Raw genomic sequence first — 26,166 nt, 5'->3', positions numbered from 1 at the left:
ATGGGGATGGTTATTATAAGTTCCATCATAATATTCTTCTAAGCCCTTATACACTCTCTGAGTCTAAACCGTCAACATTTGAATAGCTGCCTAACACAAAACACAGTGTTTCTTGCAGATTTATGACTAGAAAACTTGGCACACAGTGCTGATAACCTACTGTTTTACTATATAAAAAATAATTGCCCCAACACAATCTTTAACTGCCCCCTCAGTCACTTCATGCTGGAGCTGGGCCTTCTGCCAGCGATAAGCAACATGGTCACTTATTGAGCAGTCTGATGAGCAGCTTACTGGTGAAGACCCCAGCAGGAAGGAGGAGCACCATGAAGAGCAGAGTCAGGCCACGGCGTAGCAGCAGCTGCCTGCACGACAGAAGCCCTCCCACTGAGGTGGCTCTCCCAGCTCGGCCTGAAGCAGCCTCCTCCAGGTCTGAGTCCCACTCCTCATCGCTGAGGAAATCAGATGAAAGGCCGTTGACCGTGGCCCCTTTCTGAGCAGTGAGGTCATGTCCTGGTCGAGGAGAGAGAGAGACATAATGGAGATTGGCGTACACACCGTGAACAGCAGGTAGAAAGCATGTCCATGCAGCTGTAGAAGGAGAAGGAAACATGAGGAGCAGGGTGCCCTGGGTGGGAATCTTCTCATTTTAGGGGCAAGGCCATTTGGCCTTTGGCATTGGCCTCCACGGCCTCTGTGCAATTCCCACCCTGATGAGGAGTGCCTTTGTTTACCTGTTTTGTTTTCCATTGCCAACAGTTCCTTCCTCTCCTCCATGACCTGGACTCCTGCTCTCACCAGTGCCTGACCAGAGACATTAAGGAAAATACACATCGCTCCTCAATATTGTTCACCAAGTAATATACAGTATGTCTTGCATTGTAAAGGTCTAAATTAAAATCTGGGATATTAAAGCTGCAATAAGCAAAATCTTCTGACCACTACTGTAGATTGGTGACAAAAATCTATCTATATTTATATAAAATTGAGTAAGGGCACTGTCAATTGCAGTGATGTCATAAATTGTGACATCATCAGTGATGTCAGAGGCATTGTGACAAGCTTCGTTCAGGAGCGGAATTTGACAAGCAAAGAGGTGAAAAGACAGCTGCCAGCGTGTGGGGCTATTGGTTTGTATCACATGGATGTCTCAATGAAATCCTCACATAGCACATGCTCATTCCAGGATTGGTTGTGAGGTCTGATTATTGCAGGTTTAATATTCTGACATGAAAATTCCAAGGTGCGGTCACTCACCTCTTCAGTGACCTTTCTCCAGTTTACTTTACACAGGAAAATGATGAAGAATGTGGCCTGTAGAGCGACACAAATGAAAAGTCCCAACCACAGTCCTACAACAGAGATGGAAAGTCTCCGGTGGGTATCATACTTGGCTGCCTTCAAACAAGAGTATAGTGTAGTATAGGACATGGCAATGTCAATAGCTTATGTTGTCTTCACCTGTGATGCCCATTTTGGCAGGAAACATCAGGTACACTCCAATGGGAAAGCCGATGCAATAGTATCCCACGAAGTTACAGACAGCACCAGCCCTCTGTTTCCCTGCTCCTCTAAGAATGCCCCCTGCCACATACTGCACAGATCAAGTACATGTAAGATGTTTTGTGTGTAGGTCACTGGCATGTCTGGTCTGGTCTCTCTCTTTTTTTGTACAGTCACTCACCGCTATGGCATCAACAGGATAGAAGACCACATACAGGATCATGATGTCAGCAACTCTCTGAACAGTTTCTCTAAAAGATGCAAAAATAGATTTCTTTCAGGTGTAGAAAAAATGGATGAAAAAGCTGAAATTGCAAGTTTTTTTTGCTTACTAGGCAAGGTTAACGTGAACAAAACATCAATTGTTAATTGCCAGCGGGTATAGCACACTTCTTCATGCACTTTGTAGTAGCCTACTCCTGGGCTTGGTTTTAACATTCCCTTTTGAACTAGTGCAATGAAGCCAAAGGCGCTTTTCAAACCCTCATTTATACCAAACAGCATCTTCAAGAAGAAATAACTCCACACAGAAACCCAATAGAAACAGTATTTTCTCTTTGATTAATTTACAATATGCAGCAAGCAGACAGGCTCAAAAGGATTATAATTGAGGTTACAGCACATGGTGAAATGCAGGATATCATAATGTACTGCTAAGATATATGTGCCCATTAAATTTGATTTGAGCGTTTCATCAGAGACTTTTAAAATAATGTGTCCAAGTCTGTACAGTTTGGTGTGGTCCATATATATACTCACTGGTCTGTTGTAAAGATGTATCCAATGACATTTTTAGAGAATCCAAGAATAGCTCCAACAAAACATGAGAGTATGACTGGATTGGACATAAGAAACAATGCGTGCTGTTAATAAAGCCAGGCAATGTATGTTTTAATGAACGAAGGACTGAATGCCTGAATAAGTGCATGCTTTATGGCCCGCCCACATGGATGCATTGGTTCATACATGCACAGATGATGGCAACCTTGCCGCATGTCTTGGCCTGCTCAGTCTTCCCAGCACCAAGAGCATTGCCAACTCGAATACTGGCAGCTACAGCGAATCCAAGGGGGGCCTGTAGGATAGGATGAGGTCTCAAAAACAAATTTTAAAATTTGGTAGAACTTCATCTGAGATCCATAATCTGCTCAGAGTTCCCACACAAGTCTGGAAACTATCTATCTAAATTTTAAAAAGTTCACTGGCAATATACATATGATGACAATTTGTGTATTTATGAGTTCACATATTGCATATTGTTGTGGTAAAGAATAATTTCCAGCTATATGGCTTAATTGACATTGTCATATTGCCCAGAGTCCCCAATTATATGAGAAATCTAATCCAGCTGAATTACCATGATAGTAACAATGTACAGCTGATAAACTATCGACTGAGCTCCCAGCTCAACCTCACTAATCATGCCGGCCAGGAATCCTCCGATTTCAAAAATCCACCACTCCAGACACAGCATAAGCATGCTGGGAATGGCCACCTGGGTGTAGAGACCCCACTCCTGTAGACAGTCACGGGACCAGCCTATGGGCAAACGGTGACAGTTTAGGCAAACATACTGTATGACTGAAATTGGTATTGTGACCAACTGACCTCTATTACCCTTAAACTGAATAGCTGTGTCACCACTGCTGCACTCTTGTCAACACAGCATTTAAAAAATAATATTTGTCAAAGATTATATGCTGGAGTGTTCTGGAATAGTATATATATATATATATATATATATATATATATATATATATATATATATATATATATATATACTCACCTCGTGCCAGCATCCCGCATTCATCCAGCATCTCCAGAGCAAAAGCTTCACCCCACCACCTCCCCAGATCACCACCAATGTCATGACTCCTGTTGAAAACAAATCCCCTTAGGGGGGATTTTCTATCTCATACAGCACTGACGCCCCCCTCTCTCATAGCAAGAGGAGCATATATATATATATATATATATATATATATATATATATATATATATATATATATATATAAAGAGAGACAGACAGAGGAGAGAGAACTCACCACCCCATGTGGCTTTGTGAAGTCCCATCCACCAGATGTAAATGTGCAAGAGCACTGCCAGTGATGACTGTGAGATGGCATTTGCTATTGCAGATCCACTACGGCAGGGTCAGGAGGACCAAACAGGTTTTACATTACAGTAGAGTATGATGATGACAACAATAACAAAAGCCAATGGCATCAATTTATGAGCCTCCATTCATACTTCTGGACAAATCTCCACATATATTCAGATTTCAGCGATACTTGAGATTTATGTGTAACTCAGAAAATGTAATCCTTAACAAAGGGGAATAAACGTCATAATACTGAGGGTAGAATATTATGGTTACAATAACAATGACTACTTCTATTATAAAACATGTTCTCATGGTGGAAAACTTACGCAACATCCAGATTCAGCACATAAAGAAAGATGTAGTTGATAAGTACGTTGAGAACATTTCCAATGACTCCGGTTATCACCTGGGGCCACATAATACCCTGCCAATTAAAGCACAACTTTGTCTCAAAGTTAATATTAATACCAGTATTTCAGCCATTCTTCTTCTTTCAGCTATTATTGTGTTTCTGTAGATGTGTTACTGCACCTGATTCCAAAGATACCGCCCCTGGAGCTGGTACATGAAAGCAGCCTGCAGACAGGACAGTCAATCAGAGACAGATTGAATAAAATTGTAGAATACAAACCAATAGATAGGTCTGTGCAGACAAGCAGAGTGGGATATATAATGGTGTGTGTCAGAAGACAGGGTGGACTGATGTGGTGAGAAATTAGAAGTTGTAATACCTCTGCCTATGCCTAGAGGGCGCTATCTGCAGTAAGCTGCTCTCTACATAGGACTTCCTGTGAAATGTTATATAGAGGTCTGAATGGGGTGATTCTGAGTCAGTCATTAGGAGCAAGAGGTGAGAAGTGGCTGTCCAGAGGGTCCTGTACACTTTGCATTTGTAAAAAACAACATTTTATATGTTTTTAAATTCTAGTTTATAGGTCTTTATTAAGTTAGAAATAGTACTTTTACCACACTGAACTCACTGGCAGAGCAGGCATGAAGATCTTCACATACAGCTGAGTGAGTCTGTATCGGAGACAAAACAGAAAATTAAAATGTGGAATTGAATCATATAATTAATTCTCATTAAAGGTTTAGATCTCAGTTTAGATTGCAATGTTGAAGAACTCATGGTGTGATGCATCCACATCATGTTGTTATGCATTGATGTTGAAGAAGATGCGTGCGTGTGTGAGACCAGCACTGACCTAGCAACCTCTGGGCTCTGTCTGAAAGCAAGCAGGATGGGCTCGGTATTGATGAGGATCGCCCAGCAGGGAAAACAGGCCAGCAGCTGAATCAGGATTCCTCTTTGGAGAATCACTCCCACACGCTTTAGGTTACCACTCCCATATGTCTGCGTCAAACACATAATAGATCAGACATACACACGACGAGCTACCACACCTAAATGGCATTAGGAGCAGGATGCTGACATGATGCGGAAGATCATTGTTGAACTGTTTTCACATGGACCATGGAGAGATCCTATCTGCACACAGGTGAGAGATCCTATCTGCACACAGATGGAGAGATCTATCTGCACACAGATGGAGAGATCTATCTGCACACAGATGGAGATATCCTATCTGCACACAGATGGAGGTATCCTATCTGCACACAGATGAGAGATATATCTGCACACAGATGGAGAGACCCTATCTGCACACAGATGAGAGATATATCTGAACAGAGATAGAGATATTCTATCTGCACACAGATGGAGAGATCCTATCTGCACACAGATGGAGAGACCCTATCTGCACACAGATGGAGAGATCCTATCTGCACACAGATGGAGAGATCTATCTGCACACAGATGGAGAGATCTATCTGCACACAGATGGAGATATCCTATCTGCACACAGATGGAGAGATCCTATCTGCACACAGATGGAGATATCCTATCTGCACACAGATGGAGAGATCCTATCTGCACACAGATGAGAGATATATCTGAACAGAGATAGAGATATTCTATCTGCACACAGATGGAGAGATCCTATCTCCACACAGATGGAGGTATCCTATCTGCACACAGATGGAGAGATCCTATCTCCACACAGATGGAGAGATCCTATCTCCACACAGATGGAGGTATCCTATCTGCACACTGATGGAGAGATCCTATCTGTACACAGATGAGAGATATATCTGCACAGAGATAGAGATATCCTATCTGCACACAGATGGAGAGATCCTATCTGCACACAGATGGAGAGATCCTATCTGCACACAGATGGAGAGATCCTATCTCCACACAGATGGAGGTATCCTATCTGCACACAGATGGAGGTATCCTATCTGCACACAGATGGAGAGATCCTATCTGCACACAGATGGAGAGATCCTATCTCCACACAGATGGAGGTATCCTATCTGCACACAGATGGAGAGATCCTATCTCCACACAGATGGAGATATCCTATCTGCACACAGATGGAGAGATCCCATCCTAGTAAAGGATATGCTTTCTCTGACCATCCCTCATCCCGTGGCTCACAGGTTGCCCCCAGGTTGAGGCATGAAGGGTTTGAGACAGGGATACTGGTAGGTTAGGATAGCCTAGGTTAGGCTGTAGATTAGCTAGAATCTAGAATCTAGATTATTTGGTTGCAAGGTAGTTCAGGCTAAGATTAGAGTAGGTTAGGATAGGGCAGGTTAGGCTGCATTAGCTAGATTCTTTGTTTGCTAGTTCAGGTTAAGGTTAGTGTCTGTCTTTTTGTTCTGTTCTCTCTTCTCTCTCCCCTCTCTATCCACTCTCCTCTCTGATCCCCTCCCTCCACTCTTCTCCTTCTTTTCTCTGCCCTCTCTTCTCCCTCCTCTGCTCTTTTTCTTCCCCTCCCTCTCTTCTCTTCAATGCTTGTTTTGTATGCTTTATATAAGATTATTCAATTGTGTTCATTGATCGTGCTTAGCTAGATTTAGCTAGACACATTCTCTGTAAAGTCCTCTGAGACATGCTTGTGAACTAGGGCTATACAAATAAACTTGACTTGATTGTACCTGAGATATGAGTGTATCACAGGCCGATGACAAACCAGCACCAATGCAAATACCAGTGACATTATAGACCTAGATTGGAGGGGGGAAACATTGTTAAGATAGCCAATCTAGATAAGGAGATAAGGAAAAACACTTTGTGCTTAAAATGGAGTAGACATCAACAGATATTGGCAGGTTTAAGGACAACGTTAAGGGCAAGGTTAAGGCCGAGAGTGACAGTAAAAGGTGCTTGCAACTTGAAGATGCCAATGCAAATGGCTATGTAGCTGTGTTTTCTCACCGCTATTGCTAATGCCACGCCTGCAAGCTCTGTTTTCCCCAGGTGACCACAGAAGACCATGCTGACAAAACCGATGAGGAAGTTCATCAACTGCGAAATGCACTTAAAAACAAGAAAACATTTTATTTTTCTTAACATTTTTTGGTTTTGCTATTAGATGGATATTAAATGATTTGTGAAGCATCAATAGACATTTTTGGGGTTACCATTAGCCTGTAAATTTGCAATTCATGTTTGCTGTATTTACTATCAATGTGAAATTGCAATTCACAATTCAGTCATATATCAGGATACTCCTCTAAAACCTAACTCTAACTAGCTCTAATCTTTTGTTTTTGCTCTCCTGTAAAATTCTGAAAATATCACTTACCTTGTGCGCCAAGCCCTCGATATGAACAACTCATTGATATTCCCTAAAATCATTTTCAGTTTCACTTCACAAGCAGCATTATCAACCATTTCACAATTACCTTGCAAACCCTGCTTATTGACACATACTGTAGCCCCCAGGGCTGTTTTTTCTACTGGTCTTCTTCTCTAAAACCTAACTCTAATTAGCTTGAATGTTTTTGTTCTAATTATCTCTAATTTGTTTGATAATAAAACTCTTTACAGAATATATATATTTTCTACTCTTAAACAAGACGGTCCATGCTGCAAACTGCAACATGTTTCTAAAGTAAAAAGATCAAGTTTATCTTTGTCAGAGTGACCCAAAGACTTTTCCGGTCACCAGTTCTATCGTTTGCTCTGAAACCTGTTGGTTTACATTGAATATACATTGTTTATGCATGTACTCCATACGTCATGCATTACAACACGTCACCTATTACCCATACAGTATAGGCTAAACATTAGTTGCAAATTCATAATAGCAACTCAAAAAAAAAAAAAAAAAAAAATGTTTTCCAAAACATGTATCATTCTTTCACTAATTATAGGCAACAGCTGCAACTTTATAATAGCAGAAAAGTTTTGAAAATAATGTTAGTCATTAACTTCATAATAAAAATAGTTAACGAACATACTTAGACTTAGACTTATCTTTATTTGTCCCGGAAGGGAAATTCATTTTCACTGTAATCAGAAAGCCACTGTTGTCTGTCATCTCTGATCAGTTATAATTAAATAGATTGTATTACATTAAATAAACTTACCACAGGTAATGCTAGTTTTGATAGTTGGATTAGCTCATTCCTGCAGTCCACTGGCAGCCCGCCTCTTGTGCATTTTAGGCAAGTGCCACAACAGTCAACACTGTGGGCAACAGCAGGCACGATTTTGAAGTGTTCCTTTACTCCATATTTAGAGACAAGCTTTTCTACTGAATCCTCCATAGCTGAACTAGATTCAGCACTGCACAGACAAAGTGTTTCCTCTAGACCTGGGCTCAGTTCAGTTCAGTTCAGTTCAGTTCCATCTCTTCCCTCTTCTGAATCATCTGAACAGGTGAACAGCCCTTTTTGCTCCTGTGGGTATAGGACAGCCCTCTAAGCTGGGCCTGTCCCCGGTGAGCTCTGCTCCCCTCTATAAACAGCTTTGGTGTTAGTTAATTAAAATTAATTTGCATAATGTACAAGTAAATAAACTGGTTAGCAACTGTTCTTCTTGTACTGGACGTCTTGTACTCTAGCAAATACCAGACTGTTGATATTCAACAAGCCCTGGGGGGTGCATGGAAAAGTCACTCCATTCTTTTCCATTGATTCTGGGTGCTACAGGAGAATATGGACATACTGGGGGTTAGTGTTATGTTGAATGTTATGCTATTGTTGAAGTCATCTATTTGACCATCTAGCTGTATGATATGGCCAGTCACCATTTGCCTCAATACAGGACATGCTGCAATGATGGATTAGGGCTGTAAAGGAGGAGGGAAAATGAGGGGGCTATGATGTCAACTACAAAAGAGGGAAAAAACATAAAGGGCATGGAAATGCACACAAAATGCAAGCAAGCACAAGTGAGCAAATGCACACAACCATATACAGTAGTAATGTCATATTCCCCCCTGAAGATGGTAGTGTTGGCTGCTATTTTCAAAGTCTTTCACTTACTGGCAAATGCTCAATACAACTTAGAATGTTTTATCCCCCCCCCCCCCTATCATCAGAATAACATTGTTCTTTTCTGTACCACTGTACTAATGCAGTCTTCTGCTCTATACAAAGTAGCGCCTATTATTCACACTGATTATGTTACTGCACGTTTTGAAATATCTTTCATATGATAAATTACCATTAGGTTTGATCACAAAAGCAGAACTCTAGCTGCTAATAGCTGATAAATAAAGCTAATAAAGATGTCTTGGATGCAAAACTTTTGACAGCCAACCACAATATAATGATGTTGTGAGAAGGTGAGTCCCCCTCAGTCTTTGTTTGGAGTGAGTCAATAACCGTGGGCTGTTTCTCAGTACTGTGACTGCAGCATCATCACCATCTTTCATTCTAGAGTTACTCTCACGAGTGCACATCTTTCCAATACATCCCTTACAGGGCAGATTGCTCACTCTGTAATGAGACATGTCGGTAAAAAGATGCAAATGAAATGTATCTAAAGTCATGGCTTTCTTGTTTTCATGCTACTTTGGCCATTGCTTTAGCAATGGCCAAAGTAGCCAGTAGCTGCAGCTGGCTGCAGCTGTCTGTCAACATGAACCACTGTGTAAAGTAGTGTAAAATGTACAGTGAAAGTTGTCAGGTCATGGGTAATCTAAAAATTAACCATTTAAATATGTCTCAAATGTCTGTGATTTGTGTCCATTGGCATATGGCTGTATTGGAGAGCCACACACTGATGAAATAGTTTGTGGAGAGACTAAGATGAAAGTAGCTCTACAGTGAAGAGATTGATGAGATTTTGGTCAGACTCGATCTGTATGATGGAAAATGATGGGGAAACGTGGTATCATCAAAAATGACCAAAATTCTGCTTTAAGCAATTTGGCAAAGGACCTGCACAATGCCGTCATGATGGATCATTCCCTCATTGTGCAGTTGGCCTTAAGGCTCCTGTTCATTTCCAACAGAGGTATTCTTCAAATAAATTCTATGTTAACCATGATCATCCCATTGTTGGTGCGGAAAAGTTGTCTCCAGCTGGCTGTTCGGCCGGCATTGTCACTTCTTCTCACATATGAGAAGCAATGGCTTTCCTCCTTCTCAGTGAACAGTTTCACTTTCTCTCTCCCACTGTTCTTCTAAATTTCTTTAGTAAAGTGCATCAAGTGCCATCCTGCTAACTTCACTCAGGAACTATCCTTCCATGACCATTTCACACTCACGGACTGTGATTAACTCTGTTGCTGTACATCAATTAGGCCGCTAAGAGCTTTCCTGCCACTATAATTCATGGTTCCTCTCTTTTACTGCCAAACACAATGGACAAAGAAGCAGCTCCCGGAGAAACCACAGCACTTCTAGTCTCTTCATCCATGGAATTGCGAGTTCCACTATTGAGGGGTATAGACTCCAGCTGTTTCTGAAAGATAGGCATGGTGTTGGGCCTGGTTGGTGGCTCAGTGGGCTAAGGCACATATACAGTGTATAGCCTTCCGTTTGCTCACAGTGTCAAGGTTTAGAGTCCACTATATATTTTTTACTTTCTTTGGTCTCCAAAAAAGTTCCTTTCCTGATTTTAACTCCATGTTCCTTGTCTTCCTACTTTGTCCGTGTCCATGTTTGATATCTCATTGGCATGTAGTGTTAAAACAGTGTAATGGGATTTGACTAATAAATTAACTAATGAGTATAATTTTGAAAGCAAGCAATTAAATAAATTACTTTTGACTTCTTCAGATATCATCAATAACAAGTCACTGTCAGTATGTAATTTGTGTTGTCTAGTTATTTCCCCTTAGTTTTAGTTAATAAATTAGGCTATTGTTTTAAGTTTTACTTTGGTGTATGACTCCCCTCATACTGTATGTTACGATGTGGCTCAAGGAAGTCACAATGAAATGAGAGGAGTCATAGACCAAAGTAAAAGTTTTAAATAATAATGTATTAACTCAAACTACACTAAACAAACCAACGGAAGAAAGGTGTATCGGTACAACCCCTTCTCACTCCCAACTTGTCACTTACCGCCATTTGGTCAAGAACCCTTGTCATTGCTTCCAGAAGAGAAAGGTAGCCCCCTCTCATTAGAGAGCAACAATGCGGGCAGGGGAGGACTGTGTGCCTCGGGAGGAAGAGAACTGGAAGAGGACCAGGAGGACCTGCCAGAGGAAGGCTTGGGAAGGGGCTGTGGGTCGTAGACCCAAGGGATCTTCCAAGACCTCTCAACCCCTTATTCAGGGATCTTCCACTGACCCCCCAAAGGGGGTCACAGATGGGGGTCTTTGACCCCAGCTACCGCCTTCCCAAGCCTTCCCCTGGAGCCCCCCACCATATCCAAACCCTAACCCCAACCAAGTGGCTATCAGTGCCTAAACCCAACCCTCTGCAGCCCCCTCCACTTGATCAGGTCCTCCCAGTCCTCTTCTTTCCTCTTGTCCTCCCCTGCCTGCATCATTGCTCTCTGACGAGAGGGGGGTGCTTTTCTCTTCTGGAAGTGATGACAAGGGCTCTTGACTGAATGTACTATTGATGAGTTGGGAGTGAGAATGTGTTGATCGGTGAGGTGGGAAAGACTGATGGTCTGGATGTTTTCTTAAGCCCAATGAGTACAACGGGCCCAGGTGCAGCCAATCAGCCTAATGACCCCAATACCAGGCTCCTGCAAGACAGGGCCAGGAGAGTGGGAGGGTCATCACAAATGCTAAAACCTTATCAGTTGGGGGACACTGGGACAAACTCTTATCAAATGGGGGTCCACGGTCTAATTTGTGTCACTTTAGCGGTCCTTGACGTGAAAAGGTTTTAGAACCACTACCATAGAACATGGGTGACCCGTGATGGGCATACTCCCTCCTAAGGGTCTGGGGGTTGCCCGGATGGGTCCACCCATGAATACTGGTCCCCTCACCTCTGTCCCACTTGTTTTGTTTCTCCTCTGCTTGTGCTTTGGGGCCGTTCCTGCTCACTCACTCCCACCCAACCAAGCAACTCCCCCTTTTACAGGCACACACACATACACGTGCATTTCCTGACACTCACTTTCACTGGCATAATTTATATAGGTATTAATCATAACATATAAACACAACATATCAGCAGAAATTTTAGACTTTTGTCATAAGAACCTCCCCCAAATATCTGCCCAACCACCAGACTTACCATTGTCACTGTTCTTGTATGTCCTGTTCCTATGTTTTGCATATTGTTTGTTTTGTTTATGACAAACAAACAATGAGCTGCATTGAAATGAAGTAGCTTGAGGCAACATGGGTTAAGAGGCAACATTGATAAATTCTGGTCCTGTAAAAATAAAAAATAAGATTAGGGATTCTTTCATTCTATCTCCACACACTCTGCCCCTGAGCCCAGAGTGTATGCTTGGCTTGTTTGTTTCCTATCAGCTGCTATAACACCAACCCATTCTACTACGTTTGACGCTGCAGATTTAAATTATGTAACCTCAGCCTATTGGTAACCAACTAGGGCTGCATGTAGCCTATTTCAATGATTCATTCAGCCCCCTGGCCATAAAACATCTCTGGATCCAGCTTTTTATTACTTTATTTATTGGATGAGGAATGTAAAAGAAGAAGAAAAGTCTTTGGGGCCGATATCGTGGACGGACACCGTCGATCCGAATGGAGATGCAGAGAATTTGCCGTGGATTTCTCTGCATCGTGGAGGCACTATGATCGCAGACCACGTGAGAGGAATATTCAATGACGGTCCCCGGCAGACAGACAGCGGCTCCGGTGCATCTACCGCTGGCACTCCGCTGCTGCTGACATGGACACATGTCTGTGTTCTCGCTCCCGGTTATTTCCCAGGAACGCACGACGCCCAGGGCGACGCGCTCTCTGAATGTAACCTTTGATCTTTGCGCGTTTTCGTCATTTTCTTTTCTGTTCTTTTTGTTTGATTTCTATTTCTTTCTCCTCCAAGTCAAACAGTTATAGGGTTTATATAGGCAATGGCTTGGCCGTGTATCAGCAGAGTGTGCTGCCTGGCTCGGTTCTGGAACCAGTTCGACAAATCGGACCTCTCCGTCCCGCTGACCATCCAGAACTACTCGGACATCACCGAGCACGAGGTGCGGTCAATCACCAAGCAGGTCTCCGCCGCGGACCGTCCCCCGAGGAATCACTACTCACCCCCGGACCACCGCGCCGGCTCACCCCGGGCGCCCGGCGACGGCGCAGGGACCCGGGGAGGATCTTTCAGGGGGCGGCGGGAGCTCACGCCCCGGGAGGACTACCACCCGCCCGGCGTGCCTTTCCCCAGCGTCACCCAGTACAAGCAGGACTTCAAACCCTGGCCCATTCCCAGGAAGGAGAATTTCCCTTGGATTAGTAACGGAGGAAGCAGGGCGGAGAGTGTTTCGGACAGCCTGGTGAACGGTTACCACAATGCCAGCCAAGCACAGGCAGGGGAGAGGGGGGAGAGGGGGGAGAGAGAGGAGCGGGGCAGGGGGCAGAAGTGGGGGGAACAAACCAGCTCGTACAGGTAAATCCATCAGCCCGTCATTTCAGCACTTGTCGCTGTCCACTCCATCTGAGCACAAGCAGAGCTATGCACATCCAGCGCAGGGGAACTGAAGGGGTTATGCCCGTGCTGATGGTACTAATTAGAAGCGTTTATTAATATTTTATTCATTTCATGGATTAACCCAGCTAGCTCATATGGAAATGGGGGCCATGAATAATTCTCTCACACATTTCATGTTCTTGGAATGGTAGCCAGATAGGTGTACCAGTAGCCTCAGTATAAAGTTGTTGAGCTTGCATTTTAGACATATTTTTCTGAAACAGAACATAGTTCTGATTATGATGATTATGAATTTGCTGATAACCTGTTGTAAATAAATCATTATTTGACATTGCTGCATGCTGCAGATGTGGTCAAAAAGTCAACATAACACCCTCATCATTTCACCACTTTAACATTTGCCTGGCAATACAGTATGTCCAAAGTTGCCCCAAAGCAGCACACAACAATCTGATATGAACTTTAGCATTGAATGTGATCCACATCAACCCCAAGCAGTCTGCACTGTGCAGCGGCTCCTCTCCCTCTTTCAGCCTACCGACACCTCTCTCTTCCTCCAGGCAGGAGTACCGGCCATGGACGGGGGTGAGACCAGCCAAAAGCGCCAAGAAAACCCCTCCAGCTCCATACGCCAGCCCCGGGATCGAGGCTGCCCATGCACCTGAGACCAGCTACCAGGCTGCCTACAGCGGGGAGGGCCACAGGTCCATAGGGCTGCACCAGGTAGACCACATCCCCTCCCCTACCACCAACATACAGCCCGCTGCCATAGCCCAGCCCATCCCCAGCCTCCAGCAGAGCAGCCTGCCTGAGAGGACCGATCTCAGCATAACAACCAAGGCAGAGGTGAGCGCACAAGAACTCCTGCTTTTGAAGAAGCGTATTTTACTGCAAGGCCAAAATGTTCCATCCATTTTTCTCTCATGTAGTGAGTCACACAGACCTGCACTGAGAGGAAAGGGAGAGACTGCAGCTATACGGCCTCAAAATCACACTAGCAGCTTTCACAGCCTGTTAAAAAGCCTTTTTGTCAAGCTCCACAGGTAGCCTACTGCCAAAAGCAAAGAAGGCCTATCGGAAGTAGTCACATTATGTACTGTACATTACTAATCAACGAGCTGGAGGTTTAAAATCATTATTTTGAAGAGCTACAGGTTTAAATTGCAGCATGCTCTTGAAAGTCATCTTCACTCATCTCCCTGGTGGCCTGCTGCTGTGTGGGCGCCTCAGAGAAGTGATGCAGCATTCTGTCCCTAAGCAGCTCAAAGTGACCTGGCTCTTTAAAACAGGCCACGGAACCTACTGTATTAGATAATACTCTGCCGGTGCTCCACCCATTACTTTGACCTGAATAGAACAGGCTTGACGAGAGCATAAAAGTAAATATTCATACGTGATTGGACATTTTGTCCCAGATTTGCCATAATGAGCCAGAGAGACAGGCAGACAAAGAGACAGACAAAGAGACAGATTGGATTAAAGAGACAGATTGGATTAAAGAGACAGTTAGATTCAAACTAGGCAGACGGAAACTAAAACTAAAATAAGGCAAGAGGATTTGCTTAGGAAGCTGGGAACTAATGAATTGGGGCCAGGTTGTTTGAGATGTCTGCAGGCTGAAGTCCGTGAGGGGGGGGCTTTCCTCCCTCCTCTCCCCTGGGCGGGGGCTCAGTGCAGCTGTGGCGTGACAGGAAGTCAAACAGGTTTTCGGGAATCTCCAGAGGTTTAGTGCCACCCCACCCTCCCTCCCTCCCACCCTCCCTCCCTCCCTCCCTCCCTCCCCGCCCACACCACTCTGTGCCATGCTGCCATCTGCCAGCTAGAGGAGAGTTGGGGCTGCCCTACTGCTGTCTCACATTGATCTGAGAGGGACCGCACGAGGAAATGCACGAGCTTTTAGCCTCTTTTCTCACGCAACTTCAGTTTGTTGCAGCGAGGGCTTCTGAAAAACTAATTACTGCTTGAATGGACGGATGGATGGATGGATTTTCGGGAATAATGACGGCTCTATTCGGATGTCTATGAGGCCTTTATGTCCCTCAGTGTTCTGTCTGATTCTGGTAGAGGGCGATATGAGTGGTGTCAATGGGAGGTCACGGACTCTATTAATAACACTGGCCCAGTTGGAGTGAGAGTTCACGATATGCCAAGAAGGGATGTTGACGGTTGGCAGTACGTTGAGCCGTGGGAGTGTACATCTCTATCACCTAAAACAAGTAGCTGTTTGGCCCTCGACTTTCCCCTTAAAACACAAACTTCCATGCATCCAAGATTACACACACACACATACACAGATGCGCGCGCACAGACACGCGCACGCAGCCCGTCAGTGTTCAGGCAATTTCATCAGTCACAGCACAATCTGCCAGTGCGACACAAACCAGCCTAGCAGGGGATCAAGTCGATCTTAGATAATCCACCCCAGTCACCGTGACGGCCCACCTCACTGCCACCATTATTGACTCACCACCCCCCTACTGTCCGCCCAAGCATTACACATCCCACTCCAGCACGCATTACATTGAATGGGGTCAATTTCACTGGGATTTGTCTATGGAGGCGGGCCCTCAAAGCATGGGCATTCTCCTTGGCCACTTGATGCCAACATTCTATATCATGTCTAGCTATGCCAAACTGTGTTATCACCAGGAGAGCCATAGTGTCCATCCAATGTCATGTGCAAAATAGCTGAACCAACAAGACTGACTGTATCCATTTGTTTAAATATTTAATGTTGAAGTCCTAAATAAACCGGCAAAACCACAATCAACTTTCTCTTCATGATGAGGGAGATGGGCGGCTATTAAAACCTCATTATTGCTCAAATCAATTTGTCAGATTGTTGCGCGCCGCAACTCCTCCCCCCCACCGCAGACAGATAAAACCACGGCCTTACAGCCACCTCTAATTCCACGACACACCGCAGAGACCGATCGGCCCATTAGAGAACACCGGTCGCTACTTTTGTGCTGAGCGAAGGCGTGTTTTTCTTGGGTGTGTTAAACGAGATCGCGAGCTGTGAAATGAGAATGAACCGCCATTAAACCCGAGGCCCGGCTTGTCCTCCCCGGCGTGAATGAGTGCACCAAGGCGAGGGGGGGGGGGGGGGGGTGGTGGAGGGGTAGGGGGTGGGGTTGGGGTTGGGGTTGGGGCTGTTTTGGGATCAGCACAAAGCACAACACAAGGCCAACAGATTTGTAAGGATGGACTGTATAATCCACAGTCTGCATCGGGGAAGGAGCAAGGCAAAAAAAAAGAGAAAACATTGAATGGGCAACACATTTAGCAGGGAGAAATGAATAGCACCGCGGGGGGAACTGTTGTTCTCGTTGAGCTATCCTGTAACAGATCCGTGCTTTGCCTCGGAGGCGGCAGCACTCCCCTGACATTTGGATTGTGCTCTCACAGCTCCCAGGCAACACGCCTTGAACCTGCGAGTACAATAGGTACGACTGAGTGCTGTTTTCCTGTGTGGCAGTGACACAGATGCACATTAGAGGGGTATGGAAAGGCTGCACACAATGACAATGGCGTTCAACTACATAGAGAGAGAGAGAGGGTGAGACAGGGACAATGCAACCTGATATTCACCTTCCTCCACATCATTTCTCAGTCTCTCTCTCTCTCCACTGACTAGTCCCTCATGCATTCTTCCCCTCTCTCAGTCATCCTCCCTTCCATCTGCATCCCTCCCTGTCCTGTTCCTTTTATTTGGACCTGTTCCCTGTTCCCACGCAGCCTGGACCAGCAGAACACACAGCCTGGGACTACAGGACGCCTCTGTGCCAAGTTGGCAGGGAGGAAGGGGGGAACGTTCATAGTAAGAGTAATGCAAAGGGAGAGTGAGAAAAACAAAAAGGCAAAGAAAAAAGGGTGAGGTGAAGAGAAGGGGAAAGAGAGCTGCAACGATTAGTCAATTAATCAATTAGTCGATTGACAGAAAATTAATCACCAACTATTTTTATATTCCAAATAATCCCTTAGACTAATTAAAAAAAAAACATGCAAAAACGTTCCAGCTTTTTAATTGTCTTGTTCCTTTAGTCTTCTATGACAGTAAAGTGATTCTCTTTGGGTTGTGGACTGTTGGTCAGGAGGACAAAAGAGGACAGGAGAGAGGAGGAGAGAGGGTGCAGGCTAAGTGCATGTGTGATCGTCATTTTTCACCATTCTACAGGCCAAACGACTAATCAATTAGTCGAGAAAATAATCGACAGATTAATTGATAATGAAAATAATTGTTAGTTACAGCCTAGAGGAGAGAGGAGGGGAGAGGGTGTAGGCTGAGTGCATGTGTGATTGGTGATTTTGGGGGGGCGCAGAATCAGATGATAGATTATTGCTCGTTGTGGTAAAGTGTGATGATGCAGTGGGTTGCAGTCTTCTTCAGCACAAATCTAATTTAGGAGAGAGGCAGACCTGGCTGCTACACAGAGCAGAAAAGAATGTGTGTGGGAGGTGGGTGGAGGTGAACACATGCGTGTGCACACACACACACACGCACACACACACACCCTAACTTTGACAGCTTTTAAAATATGTACAAGTACACAGGCTTCCTTCCCGCCCACTGCGTTGCATAGTCACACTCAGCATGCTGCTGTGCTGGGACAGCAAGACGACAATCTCCATAGACGTTTGCTCTATGCGAGTGAATTGAAATAGCGTGGCCCATTTTCATAGACCCATCCAGTAATTGCTAGAAAGAATAGAATATGGGCAACCTCTCGGCGCTACGGGCCATTTGTTTGACACAGCCTAGGCCCGAGATAGATTCTGTGAAGGCTTTGAGAACAGCTGCCATCAGCAGAAAAGAGCAGCAATTCTCATCTCACCTCAAATACTGCTATTACACCTAAGGCCATCTCAACCTCTCTCTCTCTCTCTCTCTCTCTCTCTCTTTCTCTCAGGAGCAGCTGGTCAGGACCAAGTTCCCTCCAAACCCCTCTGCAGTCTTTCAAAGTCGATCGCGGGTCTTTAACATCTGACAGCTGCACCGCCACTTATCAACCATTCCACTTTGGCCAGCTCACTCTAAGGAACCGACAGGGGAATGATTTCAGTCCATTCCACACAACACGAATCTATGCAAGGGAATGTATCGTTCTGTCAGTGTATCGGGAAAGGCAAGCGTCTGTGGAGCAGCACCGGCAGTATCGCAAGTCAAGAGCGAATGAAAAACAGATGTCACATAGAGACTCCGCCCTTTTACAGTCTTTCCTGCTCCTACTGCTCTATGGAGATGAATATGCATGTCACAAAACGGTTTGAAAACAAGCTTTTTTGCAGTGTTATAGGCACACGAGAACCCCGGCTGCTCCGTGTGTGTGTGTGTGTGTGTGTGTGTGTGTGTGTGTGTGTGTGTGTGTGTGTGTGTGTGTGTGTGTATGTGAGTGTGTGTGTGTATGTGTGCACCTGTTGATTTGGAATGATTTGTTATTTTATTTTAGATGTTGAGTCTCCAACAATGAGGTCACGGTTTGTCGGTAAATGTGTATGCTCAAAGCACTTTGTTGCCCTTTGGTGTTGCTAAGAAATCTGCTAGTCTTTTATTAATTGAAGAAGCAAAATAGAAAGATTCCATTATTTATTTCCTCAGTATTCAATTAGTTTACTATTTGAGAAAGTATTGTTCGGTCTATTATTTTGTAAATCTGTTGTTTAAGAAAATAAAGAGCAAATATATAATGTAAGTGAAATTACAATAAAAGAATATTAGGTTCTTAGCACTTGAGTTATTTCTCAGCAGCCACTGTTTTCAAGCCTCCGCCGGCGACAGCCGTGGCCGGAGGCTTTATGTTTTCGCGTTGTCCGTCCCATGCTCATTAACGTGAGATCTCAACGCCTTGAGGGAATTTCTTCAAATTTGACTCAAACGTCCACTTAAGACTCAGGGGTTCGATTTTGGTGGTCAAAGTTCAAGGTTACTGTGACCTCATGACTGTCCATTCCATGCTCGTTAACGCGATATCTCAGGAACGCCTTGAGGGAATTTCTTCAGATTTGATTCAAACAGCCACTTGGATTCAGGGAAGAATGGATTCGATTTTGGTGGTCAAAGATCAAATTTCAAGGTCACTGGGTCTGTGACCTCACGATCGTCTGTTCCATCAAGCAAGGGGGCGAGGCTAAGTAAAAGTGGCCATAGCTAGGGATAGGAATGTCAGTCGGGATTTGAGGGGTGGATAGGGGGAGTGGCTAGGGGTGTGGGAGGGGGTGTAGTGAGGGAAAGGGGCAGGGATAGGGAAAAGTGGCCATAGCTAGGGATAGAAAAGTTGTAGAGTTGGGGTTTGAGGGATGTGGGTAGAGGGAGGGGTTTGGGGGATGTGGGTAGAGGGAGGGGTTTGGGGGATGTGGGTGGTGGGAGGGGGAGGGGGCGTGGGCAGTCATTCAACTCTGTCACATACACCAGTCAGTCGACTTCACCACCATGGGTTGTTGTAGCCGCTGCGGTAGTGGGCCAATCACTTGTTGCATTAAATCGAAGAACACTTGGTGATTGACTGCAAGCAAAACCATACAAATAGTAGCCTATTTTCTTTCTAGATCAAAAAGGATCTAACGCAGGGATCATTTGACTGTTTCGATACTAATTGGTCCTGGGTTATTTTGGTCGATACCTTAAAGGCATCACGAGTATCGATACCCAGCCAACTAGATATCATGCACTTTTTGTTTTGAGTTGAAACCCACTTGATCAGTGTGACTGGAATGATATAACGTGCTCCAACTTTCTGTGTGTGCATTACTATCCTGCTTGGATAATAAGAGCATCGCTATCACCTCAGTTTCTGACCCATTTGATCCTGGCTGTTGACAAAAACCACAGAACCATTCAGTAAATTTAAGCAGGCCTTTGCTTTTTTTTATTACAAGAATATTGATTATATTTTTGGTGTGCACTGAAAAATGAAAATACAATGTTCAGGTATTTTCTACACTAGTTTGGTCAAACAGGCATCACAACCACCCAGCCAGAACATTTACACTCACCCAACCCACACATTAACATAATGCAAAGCTTAACAGACTGAGTTTACAACACAACGACGTCCTCTTCACTCTTTAGTTTCTATCAGTTTCATTATCATTTCATCAGATGACAAAACACATAACAGCATTCACACACAATCAGTCCAATTAACTACCATAATGAGCACATCACACATACACACACCCACACCCGCACACCTGTAAGGGCATTACTGTTAGCAGGTATTGATATTATATATAAAAATAAATCGGGAATTGAAACACCATCTATTTGATGTTGGTCATATACACTGTACATTACATGATAGATACATTATGGTGGTAAAACAGAACACTAAAAAGTACATGAACTGGCTATCAAACCTGGTCCGTAAAGGAGAGTAGACAATTATACCGACAGACTTCAAAACAATGATAGTGTGACACTTCCAGTGGCTAATTACAGTTAGCCAAGAGTTTTCTCAATAGACATGACTAAGATCTCGCTGTCATAATCTAAATCAGGTCTGCAACTTACAATAAGAAACAGTTATCCTTCTGACCCGGCCTTAGATTACAGTGGCTACTTGCGGGATTGTATTTCAAGAGGCACAATTACCTCATGATGAAAGATCATTAGTTGCCATGCAATGACACTTCTGTAAGAACACCATCATTTACTTTGATAAAAGTACTCAAAACATGAAGAATTGCGAATAATTCTTCGCCTTCTTCGCAACTGGGAAATACTGCTGCATGACACACCTCCCGGGAAGTGAACTCAACTAATAGAGGATTTTAATATTGAGTGTTTCCGTTCATAACACAAATCTGTAATTCAATTCCTCTGGTGAAGCGAGCGGAGTATAATATGATTCCCAGTCCAGAGGAGGAGACAGCAGGATTAAGACTGGTGGAGGGGACAGGTGTCTGCCGTTACAGTTTCAGCCCTGCGAGTCACTCAGCCTACATTCTCCCACTGGCTGGCTGTCTGGCAGTAAACACTTCATCTCCAAAATAACCTTGTTATGAGGTAAGCGAGAGCACAGCTGCCTCGCAAAATCAAATAACACAAGCCCCACTACGCCGCTTTTCTAGATATATTAAGACTAAAATGTCACAATATTCTCCGAGCATTGGAAACATTTGTTAGTTCACTGCTGCGTGGCAAGCTGAGCCCTTCTATGATCAAGTCAAATGATTACAGTACGTTAGTAAATGTCAGAGGTTGTTACAGCAACCACTTAAGCAACAGGACCAAACCCCAGATGTTAAGATCCACATGCTTGGGCTGAGTGCAGAGTCCTACTCCTCCTCTGCTGTCACAGCCAGAGCATCAGACCACTCTGTACACTATGTCAGTTACCAGTCGGTGTCAGTCTTGCTGTGCGTCAGTTGTCTTTGGCCAGGTAACCCATGTGTGTGTTGGTGAGGAAGTCACAGGTGGGGATGCTGCTGACCGCCTGGTGGACGTTCATGGCTGTGATCTCTCTCGGAGGCCTGGAAACATCACAACAGCATCGGGAGTTTGAGCACAACTCGGCCTGACTGGAACATCGCTGTTCAGGGCTACTGCTTCACTCCGCAGACAAGACATATATGATAGAGATTACTGATGTCTGATCAAATTGACTAGCTTCACCTGCAGCCATCACTCCTTGTTTACTGGAGACAAACACTTAAACAGATAATAAACATGGATGTTTTTTCCAGTATTACTTAAATAAGTTATTCGGGGAGTGTGAGAGCTTTCATTACACGTTAAGAGGCTGAATGTCAATCTTACTGACTTGTGTATGTTGCTAAAGTTAGTTTCTGTTACAGTGTAGCCTATGGATGCTAGCTACAGATCTTTCCATAGTTGCTGTCCTGCTGAAATTTATTTTTCATGGGCACTGACACGTTATATACATTATACTTCTCAAACCTTTAAACATTTGTTTTCTAAACACCTATTACCAAACACAGACGTGATTTTCCCCCACTAAATGCAGCAAAATAATATTCATGAAATACAATTTATTCTGCTCTCAAATTAAATTATTTCACCTCAGTTAATTTTATTGTCGAAAAATTTCGAAACAATCTTCCACCAAATTGGTATTATAACCCTAGCCCAACAAACAAACACAGCAAATAGTTTGGGTCAGCCTAGATATGAGCGTTAAGGAAAGGTAGGGGGGTGGGAGTATTAAGAAGATTATATGTTGGAAGAAAACAAAAAACAAACCAATCTCTGACCTGTTCTGAAGGGATTTGGCATAGGCCCCAGCCAGAGCTTCTCTCAGGATGTCACTGGTGAACTGTTCTGTAGCCTGAAGTGCACACACGCACGCGCACACGCACACGCACATGCACGCGCACACGCACACACACGCACACGCACACGCACACACACACACACACACACTATTAGTCATATAGAAGCGCCGTCTCTATTACAGCACAAGGGGAAACATGCAATACTGTACATCAAGGGCATGCTGACATCATGATGAGCTCACTGTAAAAAATGATCAACTTCCCTGGCCTGCATTAGTGACCCACCTTGAGAATCATGGCTTCGACCACTGGAGCAAATACATTCTTCTCCACCTCCACTGGCTGGAAAGCTACCCCAATCTGAGAGTGCGAGGGAAGGAGAGAGAGGAAGAGAGAGAGAATAATATTATGAATGGATAAAGGTGTGTAGCTTCTACTAGTTGTTCTCAAAATCCTGTTATCAAAAGCAACATTCTAGAAATTGTGATTGTTTGTTGGTATTCATCAACTCTATGTATATTTTTAAGACATGGTCACCAAAGAGAATAATCAAAAGTCAAGAAGTCTCTCAGCAAAGCATTTCCACTGGGAACCTGAAAAGCCCCACTTCCAAAAACCCAGCGTGGTCTCTGACCTGCTGAGCCGTTTCATGGATGAACTGCGCAGACGGGCAGGGACCCAGGAAGAACTTGGGCTCCGAGTCGGCCTCTTGCTCCTCCTCTTTGACCTTTAGCTTGTGGCAGGGCGGGGTCACAGTGATGATGTCCACTATCTCATTGTCCGTCTCCTCTGGCTCCTTCTTCAGCAGAGTCTGCATCTGCTCCAGCCGCAGCACCAGCTCCTCACAGCTACCCAGGGTTGACGGGCACTCTGTGGAGACATTGACATTACACACGCCATTACAGCACATTGAACGCACCGGCGAACAAACAGCAGCAAGGCAGCGACTGCTTCACTGTTTCACTCTGATCGCGGCGGCTTGATGCACAAGTGCCTATTTTAAGGAGATAAAACTTGAAAGGAATGTAATGTCAAGCACAAAACCTTCATTGCCCTCTTTAAAAAAAAAATATTGCCTCATTTTACCAGCTCTGCTATTTGACAGGTAATTCAGTATCAAATCTGTGCATGAGAGGGAGCGAGAGAGAGAGAGAGAGAGAGAGGAGACAGAGGGGGAGAGGACATGAACAGCACACAGTAATGTGTTGTTTGGGCTCAGGCGAGCGTGCGACTCACTGAGCTTAGCGGCTTCGTCTCTCACCCTTCAGAGACAAAAGACTTAGAATTAATTAGGGCTGCCTGTGCATACCGGCTAAACACAACAGCAAGGCTGCACACTAGCCACCCTCGCACACAGACATTACTGCACAGCAAACACATTTACTGAACTAGCTGAACCACTACACCCACACTTCCACACACCCTGGGATATAGAAGCGAAAATATTGATTCACTCTGAACTGCTGAGAACAGAAAGGGCAGGCTGTGAAATCACACAAAAAAACCACCAGCCAAACTAAACGATCCCCCTGTAAAAGCTGTGTGCCCAAACACACACACACACACACACATGCCACTTTCACACAGAGATCCTGCAATATTGCCGTTCAGAAGGCCCGCAACGCTGGCAGCCTTGTCACAGAAAATTATTTCACACAGGACCAAGCAGTCCGACAAATTAAAACGATGCTTGTCACCAAGTCAGGTGAAAATATATTATATTATTATATTATAGTGTAACTATATATATTATTATTATAATAATATTATTATATTATATATAAATATTTTCATGTGCAGGTTATGGTGTAGGCTACTGTATGAGCCGAGGAACGAAAACAACCAAACATTGCCGCAGCAGCAATCGGGGCTATGACTACCTCCACTGGCGGAACGAAAGGCGCGACACAATTATCCACCACCCCGCTTTCACACACCGGAGGCGAAGCTTACTAATTCTGCAACATTCAGCGCTTTCACAGCCTGTGTGAATGAGGCCGTACACTCCCAAACTCACCAGGCTCATTGTCTATTTGTGTGAGGATGTCCTCGATGGACTCCTCCTCGCTCTTGCGTTGGGGCTCGGGGTCGGGCGGGGTGTAGCCTCTCTGACGGCACCACTGGACCACCTCTCTGGTCTTCGGGGGAGTGAGGGCCTGCAGGCGGGGAGAGCGGTCCAACACGTCCTGCACCACCCGCTTCACTGCCACCGCTCGCTGGAGCTACACACACACACACACACACACAGAAATGACAACATATATTGTGTAAAAATATAATAATCAGGATCTCAATATCAGTCGAAATAATCGTGATTATTATTTTTGCCATGATCGAGCAGCCCTAGTTGGCATCCCTGAAATTAGCAACCTGTAGGTATAGTATAACTATCCTCGTCTGTGCTTGTCTGAGAGCCGACAGGAAGAGAGAAAGAGAGGCCAGGCAGTGAAGACACAGGCTGGACTACCAGGGCCATTGATTCATTAGGATGAGATGAGAAGGGACAACCAGGCGGGCAGATACACATCTGACCAGACAGAGGGGCAAGACAAGACATGAGGCAAGCAGAAAGCTTGTTGACTCAGGAGGCCAGTGCGGAGCACACAGACCCATAACACAGGACAGCAGAGCTCTAAACAACACAAATGGTCACTGACAATAACATCACGCTCACCCAGGAACCTGGATAATAACAAGAGGCACAAGTACTGTCACTCGGAGATGTTGTTGGGGTTTGAATTATATCAGGGGGGTTTGCTTTGCTATTGTGCACCCACCCAGAGCAGTGAAAACATGATTCTGGGAAAATACAGATTCCTGTGTTCTGATATTGTAAGCAAAGAAAAGAACAGATGCATCACTCATATTGTGAATTTGTCAATCCATTATTCAAATGGTAAGATATTCTGATAATTTAGTGGCTAGAAACATATTTTAATTTACTAATGTGAAGAATCTCATCAGTGGTCTGATTCCATGTGAGTCTGAGGCAACATCATCTCATTTGAATTTCCATATTAATCAAGCACACATACACACAAAACAATAAAAAGTTACCTCTGATGCCCTGCGCTTGCCAATATTCCAGGAATAATACTGCTCTGTAGAGGAGGCACAGAACGGATGGGAATCTTCGGCTAAACAAATGTAGAAACAAAGAAAAAGATGAGATAGCTGGTCTGTTGGCATTCAGTCCTCATGTGTATTTATGTGGCAGTGGCTTTAGGCATGGCAACATGTAAAGGAAGGGGAACTCACTCTTCTCTGGCACAATCAGAGGGAACTTCTTCACCACGGCCGTCAGCAGCTGCATCATGGTCTCTATGTGCTCGGTGCTGAAGAGAACAAAGTGTCAGACACTGAACCAGCAAACATTCGTTGGCATTATCTTCTATTTATAACATCGTAGCCATCTGACAGCTTTAATAAAATGC

The 26,166-nt window shown here is 44.4% G+C and overlaps 3 protein-coding genes across 5 annotated transcripts in view; 1 reads left to right on the top strand and 2 right to left on the bottom strand.

Moving 5' to 3' along the window:
* Positions 1-262: 262 nt before the first annotated feature.
* LOC310796836 (multidrug and toxin extrusion protein 1-like) lies at positions 263-8,098 on the bottom strand (the record flags this gene model as incomplete). Its single annotated transcript, XM_083659066.1, has 14 exons — positions 8,048-8,098; positions 6,891-6,992; positions 6,611-6,679; positions 4,813-4,961; positions 4,588-4,630; positions 4,139-4,183; positions 3,934-4,031; positions 3,549-3,646; positions 2,861-3,042; positions 2,470-2,578; positions 2,263-2,338; positions 1,685-1,754; positions 1,462-1,594; positions 263-513 (listed from the first exon to the last, which is right to left on the bottom strand). The coding sequence occupies exons 2-14, from the start codon at positions 6,975-6,977 to the stop codon at positions 263-265; spliced, it is 1,410 nt and encodes a 469-aa protein (XP_083515192.1). The 5' UTR covers positions 6,978-6,992; positions 8,048-8,098.
* Positions 8,099-12,923: 4,825 nt separating this feature from the next.
* On the top strand, positions 12,924-18,486 carry map6d1 (MAP6 domain containing 1; the record flags this gene model as incomplete). Its single annotated transcript, XM_083659295.1, has 3 exons — positions 12,924-13,450; positions 14,032-14,344; positions 18,409-18,486. The coding sequence occupies 3 exons, from the start codon at positions 12,924-12,926 to the stop codon at positions 18,484-18,486; spliced, it is 918 nt and encodes a 305-aa protein (XP_083515421.1).
* A 1,860-nt stretch (positions 18,487-20,346) lies between these two features.
* Positions 20,347-26,166, bottom strand: part of yeats2 (YEATS domain containing 2) — a gene marked incomplete at its 5' end in the record, with an annotated part of 36,158 nt that continues 30,338 nt past the window's right edge. For all 3 annotated transcript variants that reach the window (XM_083658931.1, XM_083658933.1, XM_083658932.1), the window contains 7 exons: positions 20,347-21,970; positions 22,712-22,785; positions 23,018-23,092; positions 23,367-23,602; positions 24,750-24,954; positions 25,790-25,869; positions 25,991-26,067. In XM_083658931.1, coding sequence (XP_083515057.1) covers positions 21,862-21,970; positions 22,712-22,785; positions 23,018-23,092; positions 23,367-23,602; positions 24,750-24,954; positions 25,790-25,869; positions 25,991-26,067 — 856 coding nt within the window. In that variant the 3' untranslated portion in view covers positions 20,347-21,861. The remainder of the gene's footprint in view (positions 21,971-22,711; positions 22,786-23,017; positions 23,093-23,366; positions 23,603-24,749; positions 24,955-25,789; positions 25,870-25,990; positions 26,068-26,166) is intronic.

The sequence above is a fragment of the Poromitra crassiceps genome, assembly GCF_964638095.1.
Source record: "Poromitra crassiceps genome assembly, chromosome: 23".
In the NCBI taxonomy this organism is placed as follows: domain Eukaryota; kingdom Metazoa; phylum Chordata; class Actinopteri; order Beryciformes; family Melamphaidae; genus Poromitra; species Poromitra crassiceps.
The sequence above is the reverse complement of the archived record's forward strand: the minus strand, read 5'-3'. Positions and strand labels throughout refer to the sequence as shown.